Here is a 15,280-nt window from a genome sequence, read left to right on the forward strand (position 1 = left end):
GATCATTTGTTTATTTTTGGGTTTCTTTATGGTGATCTCTTAATGCCAGTAATAGCCAGAGAGATACAGAGTGAAATTTGAGAATGCATTTGAATAAAACTGGCTGCAGAAGAAATACTACATAATACTACACAAGAACATACAGAAGAGGATAACCAGTTGATACATGTGATAGTGTGTTTTATTATATTACATTCTATATTTGAGTGAGCAGGCACTAATGAAAACATTGAGATTTTATGCTGAGGGTCAATATCTCTTCGAGGTTCCGATCAAAGACAACTTTCAATTTATGCAATAAAAGACAAACCTAAGATTTTAACTACAACAGTAACAGCATTACAGTCTGATATGTGGCAGTAAAATGATGCATGAAATAAACTGGCAGTGCAAATCCAAAACACTTCAGAAAACTTCATGGCTCAATAACAAATTTCACAAGTTCTTAAATAAACCCAGTACGCACAAAAACCTTTAATATCTACAGCTAGAATCCAAAACATGCATGTATGTACAGCTCTGCATTTACACCCCTGTTTTGACAAAAATTGCAACTACTGGCCAAACAATTCCAGAGAGCCCGAAGTTCCTTACAAACCTCCACCATATGAACTACTAGTTTACCTAATCAGAAATGTAGATGGTCAACTGAAAGAATCAGGAAGGTTTTAACAGTCAGATCATGCATCCAAGCAACATATTTGGAAGCAGTTCTTATAAATGTAATCCCCCCTCCCCCCCCCCAAACAAATAAGTGATAGAGGTTGTTAAAAATGCTCAAGACACTTGTGAATTTCCACATTTGCCTTAACTGAAACCTTTGTATCTTTGAAGTTTGAGTAACACATTCATTGCTTTTCCCACTGGATCACTAGACCAACACCAAAGCTAAAAAAAAAGGCATAACCATCACCTACTTGTTTCATCTTTGGTGTTCTTCATTTCTGACAAGTGTAGCACCAATAAAGCTACATTGTTCTAGTAGCCTGTCAAACAAATTCATAACAGTAAAAAAGAGTTACATTCAGCTAACATTCTATTTGTTTTTCACCATAGATGAGGTACAAAAGCCTTGGTTGAACACACTGTCGTCAGCGTGTAGAGGTGGCAACATTCTTAAGCATTGTGCCATCATGTTTCAAACATTAGTACCATTTACTTCTGTAACTATTGTTAATTTTGGGCATATGAGGGAACAATATTTTGGATCTGTTCAAACTGTTGTCCTGCATTAAAGTGAAACAGACTATGTCTGGTTTGTACACATTCAAATGAGGCAGCCCTTCAAATGGTTGCGAGTGTCAGTGCTGTGTTTCCTTTTGTAGGTTAGTAGGCTAGTGTGACTTCCCTAATGTTAGCATGGTAAGGCATCAGGAAGGAAAGCACCATTGGCAAGGGCTGGGGGTTAACAAAGGTGCAACTGAATTCACAGTGAAAAACAACAGCTACAGGAAAATCTGGAGCATCTCAAGAGGGGGAGAAAATGGCAAGGACTGAGCTGCTGAACTCCACTTGCTTTTTCTTTTCACAATTCTAGATGGTGACCTTCCAAATCAGAAGAAATAAAGGGCCGGTCTAGCTTAACGGCCATACCATTACATCAAGGCAAGTGGTTTGGACAAATCATCCATAACAGACAGATGGGAATGCAGCCAGGGGCTCATTAAGGCAATAGCAAAACTAAGGGTGCAACAGGTCTACAAGAGTTCTAAAAAGTCTCTGAAAGCTAAAGCTCAAACATGCTACAAACAATACAAACACAAGGCTAGGACAAAAACTACTCCCCTTAATCAAAAAGAGAGGGGGGCACAAACATTTATGTACATTTACTGCTACAAGTGTAAATACGGATACACTGATACGATGGTTTGAGTACAAACTTCGGAGCGGTCTGCAATATACAAGCACATTAATCCCTTAAAATCCCAAAAAGGCAATCAATCAGAGATACGAGAGTTACTACACTGCTTAAGTATTGCAATAACATGAAAACACAACTTCAGTTATTTCCTCCCGTGAGTTACTTCATGCTAATGTATCTAGGCATCTTATCACACTGAATCCACCTATTCCTCAAAAAAAGGAATTGCAATCACTGACAATCAATTAATACACACAAAAGCTGTCATCACGAGTTCTTCATCAACACAACCACATTTTCACAGTTATACCCTATTTTATTATTATTATTTTTCCTTTTTTATAGCAAATTAGAAGGTAAGCAGCTGTTGGTTAGTTTTGGACTACAGTCGCAGTTTTTTCTTCTTTTTTTCTTCAAAAAGTCACTCCAGTAAAATGTTTACTAAGACACAAAAACCTGCATATCTCTGTAACAATCTTTTCACATTGCTCTGTGAAAGCAAGGCAAATACATACAGCTCATGTAACATTAAAAAAAAAACTTCCAAAAAACCCTCACATAAAATGTAGAACAAATCCTCCAAAATCTAGTTTCAATTGAAAATTCAAAGCCTTCTACACATACTTCCACAAACAACTAATTTGTGAAGCCTTTCTTGGTAACTTGTGGGAACAGCCTTGACCTATAAAAGCATATCTCTCTGATTATCCAATCAGTTGTTTTTGTAAACCTTGGATTAACCAATAATCTGACTGTTCAGTAATAATATGCATTTGTGCATAATAGGAATGACAAGCTGATTTGACACATTACTTTTAGTAAGTCCCATACTTATTCTATAAAAATGATTTCTCAAATCCCAGAAGACCATGCTAAATATCATTTCATAGCAATCTTGTTGCAAACAGGTCTATAGCATTGTTGCACATGATTAGTTAAATAAAAAAGATATTACACAAAATGTAAGCTTGATTTAAACAGTCACATTGGTACTTCAAAAAAGGTGGTGTGGTGCATATGTGTGGGGAAATATAGTGGCATTCAACTGGGAGAACGAAGATTTAGCACTGCGCCCTCTTCAGCCTGGATGATGATGAGGTTACACAGCATTTTCCTCTGTCGGTGGCTCAGCGTTGGGGGGCTGGAGAAGAGTTTGTTGAACTGGAGGAAAATAATATATTAGGACTAAATTAAGGGGGAAATTCACTAAGAATAAAATCCGTCTGGTAAAAGTGATGTTTATTTGCACTGTGTCTGTGCTGGTTTAGCACCTGATTCACTAAAGGAATTATGCAGATCAGGCAACAGCGCAAACACAGCCACAAAATCTGTGATGAATGTAATTTGCACACGCAATTTCGATTTTAAGGGTTCTGAGTGCTATATGCTGTAAGTGGCAACGGCATAGGTCTGGGCTCTATAGGAGCTACAATTGGCCAAGAACCGCCCATTTAGACAGGAAAAGCCATCTAACTAAAAAGGTAAAGCGACCAATCACAGTTGGTTTTGTCATAACGGGATGTTTAGGGGTGGGGTTATGGGTGATGTACTGTATCATACCATGATAAAAGACTGACATGGATGAAAAAAATTATTTATATAATGCCACACAAGTCTCCACGAGCTATTGCACAGAAAAAACACGGGAGAATAGCAGAAAATCTGTAGAGAGTCTAAGTACAGCACAGAATATAATTAAAGAGAATTTCACAGACATAACTAAGTAAACAAAGCAGAAAATGCAGCTCTGCTTGTAGATATCTGCTTTACTTTCTGCTACATGCCTCAAACTCTGTATATCTTTAAAAGATTTGATGTCACTAACCTGGCAAACTTGGGCAACTTCTGCGATTATTTTGTCCTCAAAAACGCTCATTTTATCAACACGTAACTATGAGAACACAACTTGGCTTCCAGGCAGACTGATGAAATGTCCTGTGTGCGTCTACTCGTGGAAGTTCCATCGATTTGATCGAGCAAGCATTTTCCAGTTTTGTGTGCTATAAGCATCAGACGGTTAGTGAAAGGACTGTGGGCAGTCCGTGGATGTGCCGTCTGAGTCTGAGACTAGATATGTTATAATGTTCTTCTCCATCATTTGATCATTATTTGATGAATTTCTGCTGACATGATCGATAGAAAATGTACACAAACATCTCATTTATATAAAATTCATTTTATCACCTGCTTTCATCTGGTGGTACTAGTGCAATGTAAACTGCGCCGGACAAATATCACGTTTTTACATGAATCACAATGTACATATAATGAGCCTAATTTACATAGAAAGGAGGCGTGTTTGTGTGGAAAGGAATGTGTTGCTGCATCATTATTTAAATAATGATGCAGCTAGATGCAGTGTAATTTCAGTGCCAATTGCACCTGCATAAACAAGATTGCTAGGTAAGTGACTAAGTAGCAGGTTTTTGAGCTGAAATACCACTTGCAGAAGTGTCGCAACTATTTAGTGAATTCAGCCCCTAAATTTTAATTCACCTCTAGAGTTTTACACCTAAAGAAATGAACAGTACTTTTGACAAATGTTTAAAATAACTCACATGAGTTATATTTTTTTGTCATATTAGAGGCCTAGACAAAGCTGCTTTATTTTACATAGAGCGGTTCATCCCCTCATGAAGGTTTCCACGTTCAGATCACATAACCAGCTGAATTCTACTCAATTCTACTCGATGCTTTCTATGATGGAATATATTATTCATGGGGGAAAATATGCATCGGGAAATGACCTAAAGCCAAACTCGAACTCAAGTCTCACGCACACAATTGCAACCACGAAACACGTCAGAGCACAAATAGAAAAATGGGCTACAGTATGTCTCCAAACAAAGATTCATACAGCAGAATTAATAAAAACATCTTTAAAGCTCAATACTATTTTGGAATCATCAAAGGATTGTTTTTATTGTGAAATTAATAGTATTTTTCCATTATTCTTTTCCATTTTTAGGAGCCAGATATTGCAAATGCAAATGTTCAAGTTCTGTAACAGTGATTTTTTTTTAAATGCCTGTTCCTGAAATTCAACAAAAAATGTTAAATAAAGACTAGAGCTGTCAAAGTTAACATGTAACACATGCGATTATTAAAGAAGTTTAACGTGCCATGTTTTCTTAATCGCAATTAACACATTTGCTTAAACTCTGGTCGGAAAAGGGCGAAACCGTTGCGATGTGTCCGCCTGGAGTCATTACACTGACGCACACACCACAAGAACACACAACAGCTGTGCAAGTGTTTAAATGCTGGGAAAAGGACCTCTTAACACTATTTGTTGTACAAAACAAGCCCAGAACTAAAGTACTTTGCTGCCTATGTAAGGCGCAATTTGATTTCCACAGAAGCACGTCAAGCCTTAACTATCACGAAAATGCAGAATGACAGGTTTTTTTTTACAAGTGCTTTTTTACAAAAGCTGTGTGCTGATCATGTGCGCTAACACTCTGATGTGAATCATGAATGTATCTGCACAATTGCTGTAGCAAAACGGATAGCCACAGTCTACCGACATATTAATATTGTGGATGATGAGAGTTTAAGAGATGAAATGCACATTTCAATGAATATGTAACCTATGTTTGCATATTTCTTTCAATTAGTCAACCACCCACTTAGACTTTGCGAAACGTTTAATGTTACTTGAATTGGTGTTATTTTAGAGCATCTTTATACTGTGGAAGGCTTTGTTTGTAAAATGTTAATAAAGCATTATTGTTATATATTGTTTTGTTTTGCATTTTTACAGGGAAAAAAGTATATATAGAGAAAAATTTCAGCACATTTTAAAAATCTGTGAATAATCGTAATTATAAAAAAAAATTATCGACTGACAGCACTAGTAAACATTAAATAGGGGTGCTACCTTGTGGCTCCTGTGCTACTACAGCATCTGGAGCATCTGCCTTCACCATATCTGCATTCAGACTCTCTGTGGAAAGATAAAACATGTGAGATGATTATGAAACAATGAAAAAATATAAGAGACGTGGTACATTTAAGAATAAAACTAGTTGTTCTTACGCTGTATACTGAAGCAAAACTTCTTCTTCTGGTAGGAGATGTAGCTGGTCACTGCACCGACTAGAGCCATAGCAACAGCACTCACAATGCCAGCAATGGTACCAGTCTCAGCCATGGTGTCTACAATGAATATTTAGAAATGGCACGCAATAAAAGATTTGATTGGTTTGAAACAGAATTGGGATTTGTAGTAGTGTGTTGGACTCCGTACGATTAAATTGTTGTACCATTTAGATATTTCATACCATAATTATTGTCATCAGCATTATCCAGTTCACTACCTCCAGTTGCTTGTCCACCTGTAGAAACATTGCATTGAAATGACACACCTGCAGTATGCCAATCACACAATGTGAGAATGACTTAGTTAAATGGCTTCAAGAGTAACCTTTGCCTTTGTCTGGTTTGTAGGTGTTATCATTGCCCACATCCGAAAGTTCATTGTCTGTAAATTCACCATCTGAGATATTAGAGAAAACCATTAGCCTACAAGCAATACAATAATTACACAAATGTCAATACTGGGTCTACTAATCATATTAGCTCTCAAACAGAGTGTTTAATTAGGACCCAAAGCGATGTAAACAAGTGTGAAGCTTTTGTGATCCCAAAGTAGAAGGAAAAGCCCAGGATCACAAAACTGCAAGAAACAGATGGAGAACAACCAAAGTGGAGGATTAAACCCAGTAATCATGCAAGGTTTGCTGACAAGGTGCAAGAAATTAGGAGCCATGGTGGTCACTAGGTTAATACAATTCCTTGAAGCCTTGTGCTGAAATCCAGACATTCAATTAGATTTTATTAATGATGAGGTTTTGTTTTGGGGGTACAAAGGGTGATTTTTCCAGCCAAGAAGATAAACAGAGGAAGAGAGTGGGAGAAGATGTCTCCCAGGCTATTTCACTCATGAAGAGGTGCTTGATTTCTTACCACCAGTTCAACCTCTGCTATTGGTTCTGGGGTCGTCACGGCCCCCGCCTCCGAGGCCTTTATCTGGCAGGGACAGCAAATGCCATAAAGCCTGGCTAGCTTGGGTTAATCCATGCTGACTAGCAATATACTGAATGACCCAGAGTGAAATTACACTCTTTTTTCAGTAATTACTGTCAGCCACACATCTGATGAGCTTTAAGATTAAATAGCCAATTACAGAAATGGGAGGATGCATGTAAGCCAAAGAACACAACAGTTCCTGCCCACTGTTTCAGCTGTCTGGGTTCTGGAAGTATTTTTCACATTAATTTTTCCATACATAAAATCCTCCATAAAAGAGTCATGAACCAAACCAACCAGCTCAGAGGTGAATCACAACATCGCAAGTTGTTGTGATTGTTTTGAGGCAAAAAAGTAAAATTGGACAAAGGTACAAGACTGTGTACTTACCGTTTCATGGGGGCACAGACTACAATCATTGAAGCAATGTGAATTATGTAATTGAATAAAAAAACGATAGGAATACATAAAACTATTTATTTTAGGTTGTTGATTATAATCAAAGAAACCTTATATTTTAAGTTTATTGATAAATAAGTGTGAAGAAACTCCAACTCGATTACATCATTCACAGTGCATCATTGGAGTGGGCGGTCACTCTGAGACACATTTCACAGGCTTGGTTGGCCGCAGTTCTCTGATTGGTCAATATTTCTCTGCTGGTCCATGGATAATGTAGTTGTTTACCATGAATTCCGCTATCAAACAAAAATTTTAAACACTGAAGTTGAATAACACAGACTGATGGCTTCAACAGAAGCATATACCATCGATGAACAACTTCTGAGCTCACGGTAGGTCTGTCTTTAAAGGTTTATAATTTATCGTTGAAAATCAATTAGTTTATGGAAACAATTAATGCCACTTTTACTTCCAGAACCAAACTGTTGCGCTCTATTGCTTTTCAGCATATACTGAGGCTCAAATACACTGTGTAAAAAAATTACTTACAGCACAAACTTAATCTAGAGAAATGTAAAAACAATGAAGAAAGAAAAAAAAATGTGCCTCATGTGGTAACATCTAAATTTACTGGTTTTATTACAGTAAATAATATTAAATTTAGCACTGACCCAACCTGAATACATTAGGTAACACCAGCAAAATTAATTTTAAGGGTTAGATAAAGGTAACAATTGCACCACCTTTTACAGTGAAGGAAACTTATATAAATATATAGGGTCTTAAACTGAACTTTCTGTCTTTTGAAAAAGGTTTAATTTGTTTGCCATCCACCAAAATCGTGCAAACAAACCTGAGAGCTATCATTATGTCATTCTTATCAAAGATGGCTGACTGAATCAAATCACTGAACTACTTACAGTACAAACTTAATCTTGAGAAATGTAAAAACACCTACCGCTTTTGCCAGAGTCTTTGTCCTTTCCTCTGATGTCATTGTTGGGGTCAAGGGCATCTGCAAGATTAAAGCCCTCCGGATCTATTAACCAAAAAAAGTTGTCATTATACATAACTTATGAAACATGAACAGTGTTCACTGTAATGTTACTACAGCTAATTGCCAATGAAATACACAAATGTTTCTGGGTAATATTAGATGTGGTACATTGTTGGAAAGAAATTAAAACAGTTTTAAATGCTTTTTATTTTATGTGGTGAAGGTGGAACGCAAACAGTCTCACAAGACAAGACTTAGAATGAAGACAAATACAAAGGATGCCCATGTGATTGTAATATGATGTGATAGTGGGGTATAACTGGTTGAGCTAGAGCGAATGCTTGAGATTTAATCTGATTGGAGAGAAGTTCCTAATGCAGTGTCCAATTTTAGGCATACTGTAACAACAAATAAATTTTTGTGCCCTTCATCAATGTATGTGCCTTTAAGGCTATCCGACAATGCCTGGTATTAACAATGTTTATTAATTGGTCATTGTTTAATTCCTGTGGTGCTGAAATTTGTGAGTTTCACTAGGTTTGGAGGGTTCAAATGTAAAGCACCTCAAGAAAGACATGGTATTTATTGGTATTCACTTTATCAGTAAACTGTAAGAGAGACACTTATTACATTTTAATAATGGAATTAGGTGCATTTCTTCAGTTTTGAATAAAGAGGAACGAACAGAGAATGGCTAAGACTTTCTAACATGGTACAATCAAAGCATAACAGAAACTGTGCTAAATGCTTTATGATTGCTACATTAATAGCCAGAATAGATAACAATTATCTTAAACCATCTGCTGTTAAAGGAATATTCCAGGATCAAAACAAGTTAAGCTCAATCAACAGCATTTGTGGCACAATACTATTACCACAAAAACTAATTTCAACTCGTCTGTCCTTTTCTTTATAAAAAAGAAATATCGAAGTTACAGTGAGGCACTTACAATGGAAGTGAATGGGGCCAATTTATGGAGGGTTTAAATGTGAAGCTTATACTTTTACAAAAGCATTAACATTACTTCTGTTAAAACTCACGTTTCATTTGAGCTGTAAAGTTGTTTAAATCATAATTTTTTACAGCTGATTTAGGGTTTGTTGACATAAAATCGTCATGTAACGAAGTTGTGAATTCGCTATAACTTGACACAGAAAAGGTTAGCAACTGATTTTATCACACTAAAATCATGTTAACACACATATTCTTTAAGTCTTGTGACTATACTTTTGAAACAGTGAGTATTTTAACGTCTACAAACTGGCCTCATTCACTTCCATTGTAAGTGCCTCACTGGAACCCAAATTTTTCTTCTTTTTTTTTTTTTTTTAAGTAATTTTTTTGGTAATCAATATTATGTCGCAAATGCTGTCGATTGATCGTAACTTGTATTGAACCCGGAATATTCCTTTAATTTCGGCCTTTTTTGCTGTTAATCATTCTGCTTTGAATATACATCTTTATGACAACACATATGAACATAAAATTATGAACTGTTTCTACACAGGAACTGACAGCACGGTACACACCAGACTGGACTTTCCGAGGGGGAACCGAGGTTCGGAGAGGTTTAGCGGTTGTTCGGGGCAACAAACCCGGGCGAACGGTGGGCTCAAAGAAATCGGTGAATGTCTCTTCTGTTAGTGGAGGTTAATATGTTAGTAAACTTTTTGCATATACACACACAGATGGTGCTGGGTATAAAAACCTAGGACCAAGAATCATTAGTGACCATCAATCAATGTTCAATCAATTAGTATTCTTTTTAGACTATGCCAAACTACTGTAAAATGGGCTACATACAACATTTTACCACATTACCACAGATAAATACTGTGTGTGTATGTATATATATATATATATATATATATATATATATATATATGTGTGTGTGTGTGTGTGTGTGTGTGTGTGTGTGTGTGTTTGTGCTCCTATATATATGTGTGCTCTAACATGACTTTATGACCAACAGCAAAACAATTCTTAGACATAACTGTAATGTCATTACACAAGATAAATTAATATTATTGTGGCCTACTATGCTTTATAACATTTTAATGTGCTGTTGAATAGTACACCAGACCAAAACAAGCCCTTTCTCTTCATTAAACAATTTCTTTTGGTGAGATACTATCTGGCTCTTTCACTCTTCACAACACTATAATGCATTGCACAAAAACAGTACATTTTGGCACTCAGAAGCCATGTCAGTGACTAATTTCTAGGGCTTGATAGATTTTTTGGTGCACCATTCTAAGATTCCAATAGTTCCAGTGTTTATTTGAGGAGGTTAGTAGGGGCATGTGCTGTATGATTATCTGTAGCAAAATGGATGGGATACAATAAGCAGATCTCTTACCTGTCTGTCTGGGCTTGGGCTTTACTGGGTTATTGACTGTGGGCTGCACAGGAGGCTTAATAGTGGGTTTCACTGTTTAACACAAAACAACGACAATTTTTTTCAGATTTTTAAAATCAGTTATATTAAATCAGTTTAAGTTTCATAAATTGTTATTGAATCATAAGAGGTGATGAATGAGCACATCATTCAGTTATGAAAGGCTAATTTAATGGCATTTGCTCTGCTTATAACAGTGTTATTAATTAGTTACAAAACAATTATTACCCCCACCTGTTGTTCCTGCACCTCCTACTGGTTCCACTTTAGGTGCTGGGGTAGCTGTGTTAAGTGCATCTGCCAAATCCTCACTGACACCTGTAACACACACGACAAGATATGAAACATGCACAAAATCGTTGTGCAGATCATGCATGAACAAGCATGTATTTATGTAAATCATGCCAATGAATAAATATATGATGATCTGCATACTTCAAGCAGATTATCATCAGAATCAGAATCAGCTTTATTGCCAGGTATGCTTACACATACAAGGAATTTGTCTTGGTGACAGGAGCTTAACAATACAATACAGCAACAAGACAGAGATAATAATTAAAAAAAATTACATAGCTTGTAATTCTCTTGTTTGATGGTAAATTTAGGAATTATGAGGCACAATAATGCTAAATGTCATATCAGATGATAGCAGTGTGCTAATCCTAATAAAAATTCTGATGTCCAGCTTTACCAAAGACTATTTATGATACAAATTCCACATTAGTGCAACTGCATTCTTGAAGCACAATGGGACAAATAATCTTTTGTATTTATTTGCAACACAACAAAGACATTTCTACACAGATTTCTTCCTCATGTCTCATTTTGACAGAGCAAAAAAAGAACAACAACTGCGTTGCTAACATACTACAGATATTCATATTGCTATTTAGAAATATAATGCCACCAATTGATAAGATTTGTCTGTGCATAGCGGTTTTCTCTTGGTTTCGTTATGTAATCAGTCATGGTTATTTTACGCAATGTCCAGCTAATATTTTTGGCCCTGGGTCACTGATAATGCAGTGCAACAAAACCATTCGGATCAGCCTTATCCTTCTTTATCTGTATATCCCTCTTTGTCTTTCTGTCTATCTTTTCCTATTTCATTATTAAGCAGCTCTGTTGTGTGGTTATAGGTTGTCCAACCGCATACCCGGTTTAGCTATAAGACTAAAAGCAACTGCAGCCCCTCATGCAGCTGTGCCAAGACCAGCTCAGCATTGGCCACTGTTATATGATCAATATGTCATGTGACAGCACCCAATCTGTTACATGCTTTTCCCATCCACAGCAGATACCTATGTGTTTATATACAGTACAATAGCTACAGTATTAATCATGTATTTAATTTGTAATTATGCCTCTCTCATTCAGATGACACATAACTGGCACATATATTGCAGTTATCATAAATGTAAACCAAAACAATGGTAGGTAACTATACTCTCATGCATAAACAATGTGTTCTCAGGTAGGAGTGTGTTATCATGGATCTGATTACAAACACAACAGAGGGTGTGGCTGATGGGTAATGAGGAGGTGCCTTCTACCTCTGCCAGAACAGCAGCTGGGTCTTCACAATGGCTTTCGAAAATGTTCATTTCAATGGTGGCTTTGGATAAGGGGTCCTTTACTAAATAAAGGGTGGGGTTCACATGTTCTTTGCCTTTAAACAATATTCAAAAGAGTATTTCACAGCACAGGATATTGTTCCTTTCATCAAAAAAATTCCAGGTTTATTCACCGACCTGATTTTTGCTAGTTTTGACATACATTAGCCACTCATCTTATCAGACAGATACCCCCTGTCATAAAATGATGGTATCTTCCACAGTCTCCAAAAAATTCCAGACTCATATGCCATACCTGGGCACATTGTGCCTACATGTACACATGCACTCTGATTCCAACCTCCCCGATGTACCTGTGCTGTGCTAAGCCAAACAGGGGACTATATTGAAACCACATTGTTCACTGAATATATTTTCACTTCAGGCAGTGCATCAGTATTGCATATTTTTTCTGCCCAGATATTAAATATAATTATTTGGAAAGCACTAGAATTATGCCTTGGAATTTGAAATGAATCATTTGATTAGCTATTATAACAATGTGAGCAAAATAAATAAATAAAAAAATTAAAGAAATCCATAATTTGGTCAAATGTTAGAAATTATGTATTATTCATGAATCATGAATGAAGACTGCTGTTCAGTCATGAAATATTGATGAAAACCCCAAAATGACACCTTAGTTATCCATATTTAAATATGTTGACTGATCAAAGGTTTACTAATGACTAATGTAATAAATGCATCTATGTGCAACAGTCACAAATAATATAAATTACATTCAAATCAGTGATACACTTGCTAATAGTCCATAGCACACAGTAATATTCTTATCCTCAATATTTTTGACGCTCAGACTTCTAATGACTCACAGTGTTTTACTGTGCAATAAAAAGTAATCGAAGAACTGCATTTTTCTTTAAGCATGTGGATGAATATCATCAAGGGGTCCGAGGATGTGATTATTTGTTGAGCCTCAACATGCCATGCAAAGGACGATGGCAATGGCTGGACCCAGACAGATGATCGAGACAGTGTTCTTACAGATGTTACAACGCAACTCAAGCGTCTTATTCTTGTATATGTGCATCCAGTACTTTAAATAAAGAAGAAAGGTTGTTTTTAAATCATTTTTAAAAAATCAGTCCACAGAATGTGCATTATGGAAATGCTTGCCTAGAGTTCCGGTCGGCCGACTAAAATGATGAAATAGGCATGGCACGGGGTTCAACAAAGAGGGGCGACGCGCTTACCTTTCACTACCAGCAGAGAAAAGACTACCAGAAGCGTCCATGTCGAAAGCTTTCCCATGTTAGAACTCCGAAATGGCACTTGTATTGAAATAATATTAAATATTGACAATAGAGGGTGTAATTATAACTATTTGCCCTTGAGGCCTAGCGGGAATTTAAAGAGTCGTAGTGCCTCAATTTGATCAGCAAAAGCTGCAAATAACAGTCCGCGAGCGAGTCTGCAGTGCGAGTGAGACACAGCCGCGCGTGTTGGATCACGTTACACCGGCTTTAGGGCGGTTCCTTCTACTCAACTCTGTTTTTTTGCTTAGACAGAGCACGCTGAAATAATACTCTTTTTATTAACAGGGCAGACGTACAAAGTTTTAGCTCCAAATCAATACTATTTTTAGTTTAATATTTTTTAATTCAGTGGACACACAACCACCTAGACGGTAAAAGTTAACACTGGTTTGAAAAAGCATGTGGTTAACAATAAAATAAAGGCTTCATAAGGATTCGTTATAGGCACATTTCTCCCGGATTAAAATCCAAAGCTTCTGAAAAGGACTTTGTGAACATATGAACGTAGAATACGCGCCTTTTACCAACGTAAATTTATCGTAATCATAGGCGGACTGCTCGAGCAGATAAGATGGCCTCCTTCTTTGGCTATTCAATAAATACCTGAGTTTGGATAATTGTGCGTCTTTGAATAATTAAGTGCCATGCAGGATTGACCTCCATTAATTATATATAGGTGTGGTGCTTTACCACGTGGATCTCTGGTACAATGCCTATGCCTGTTCAAAAGAGTGTTGATTATAAATGTACAGTAAATTTTAAGATTATATCTGTGTTGAAATGATCAGTGTTCTGGCGCACTCAGTTTATTTTGTTATTATATTGTTACATTAACTTGTAGTCAAAACTAGACTGATATGGTAGCAGCATGCTTAACTGTGAACTGCTGGTGCATGAGCATTTCCGGGTCTGCTGCATATCATATTTTACCAAGTCACTTTGAAAATAAAGTGTGGTCTTGCTGGTTTATCGTCCACTTTATGGAAAAATTCAAGGATGTTCCCCAAACACGGCTCTACTCTGCACCTTGTCTTGACAGTGGAGTGGTCATTTTATGTCTAGGCCATTCTGTAACTTCCTCTTTGCAATTATTGCTATTTTCTCATTTGTTCTTGTGGTTCTCCTCCTTCTCTTGACTTATCTGAGGCCCAGGATTAGCAAGTGGTGTGTACTCTGTCCTTGGTAATTGCCACTTTCGTGATAGCTGTGCTTTATTGTTAGTCAATTAAACGTAATGTAAGTGAAAAAGCCACATGATCTGTTCTGTTCATTGTGGTCTGCTTACAGAAGATTTATCCCATTTTAAAAGGGTGCATATACAGAAATTTGGTGCATCAATCATGCATTCTGAAAATTTGCCATGTATTTATGTTTTATTTATTTATTTATTTTTATTTAAGAATTGTGTTCTTTATGCAATCATTTAAAGGGAAAGTTCACCCCCAAATGAAAATTCTCTCGTCTTGACTTTCTTTCTTCTGCAGAACACAAACAAAGATATTTAGAAAAATACTGCAGCTATCTAGGTCCATTCTGTGCAAGTGAACGGTGGCCAGAACTTTTAAGCTCCAAAATGCACATAAAGGCAGCATAAAAGTAATCCATATAACTCCATATCTTCAGAAGTGATATGACAGGTGCAGGTGAGAAACCGATCAATATTTAAGTCCTTTTTACTACTTTCACTTTCACTCTCT

General features: G+C 36.6%; 1 protein-coding gene across 6 annotated transcripts; it reads right to left on the bottom strand.

Moving 5' to 3' along the window:
- Nucleotides 1-5: 5 nt before the first annotated feature.
- Nucleotides 6-13,769, bottom strand: LOC127413698 (CD99 antigen-like protein 2). Of its 6 annotated transcripts, none has more exons than XM_051651057.1 (10): nucleotides 13,521-13,769; nucleotides 10,925-11,008; nucleotides 10,652-10,723; nucleotides 9,822-9,929; nucleotides 8,253-8,333; nucleotides 6,288-6,359; nucleotides 6,145-6,198; nucleotides 5,900-6,019; nucleotides 5,742-5,807; nucleotides 6-3,022 (listed from the first exon to the last, which is right to left on the bottom strand). In XM_051651057.1, exons 1-10 carry the CDS (start codon nucleotides 13,576-13,578, stop codon nucleotides 2,961-2,963), a joined length of 777 nt encoding a protein of 258 aa, XP_051507017.1. In that variant the 5' UTR covers nucleotides 13,579-13,769; the 3' UTR covers nucleotides 6-2,960. The 6 variants fall into 6 exon arrangements, with proteins under 6 accessions (XP_051507017.1, XP_051507025.1, XP_051507008.1 ...); XM_051651065.1 differs by having other exon boundaries at nucleotides 6,294-6,359; nucleotides 10,919-11,008; XM_051651048.1 differs by having other exon boundaries at nucleotides 10,919-11,008.
- Nucleotides 13,770-15,280: the final 1,511 nt, after the last annotated feature.

Source organism: Myxocyprinus asiaticus, chromosome 2 (genome assembly GCF_019703515.2).
Source record: "Myxocyprinus asiaticus isolate MX2 ecotype Aquarium Trade chromosome 2, UBuf_Myxa_2, whole genome shotgun sequence".
NCBI lineage: Eukaryota > Metazoa > Chordata > Actinopteri > Cypriniformes > Catostomidae > Myxocyprinus > Myxocyprinus asiaticus.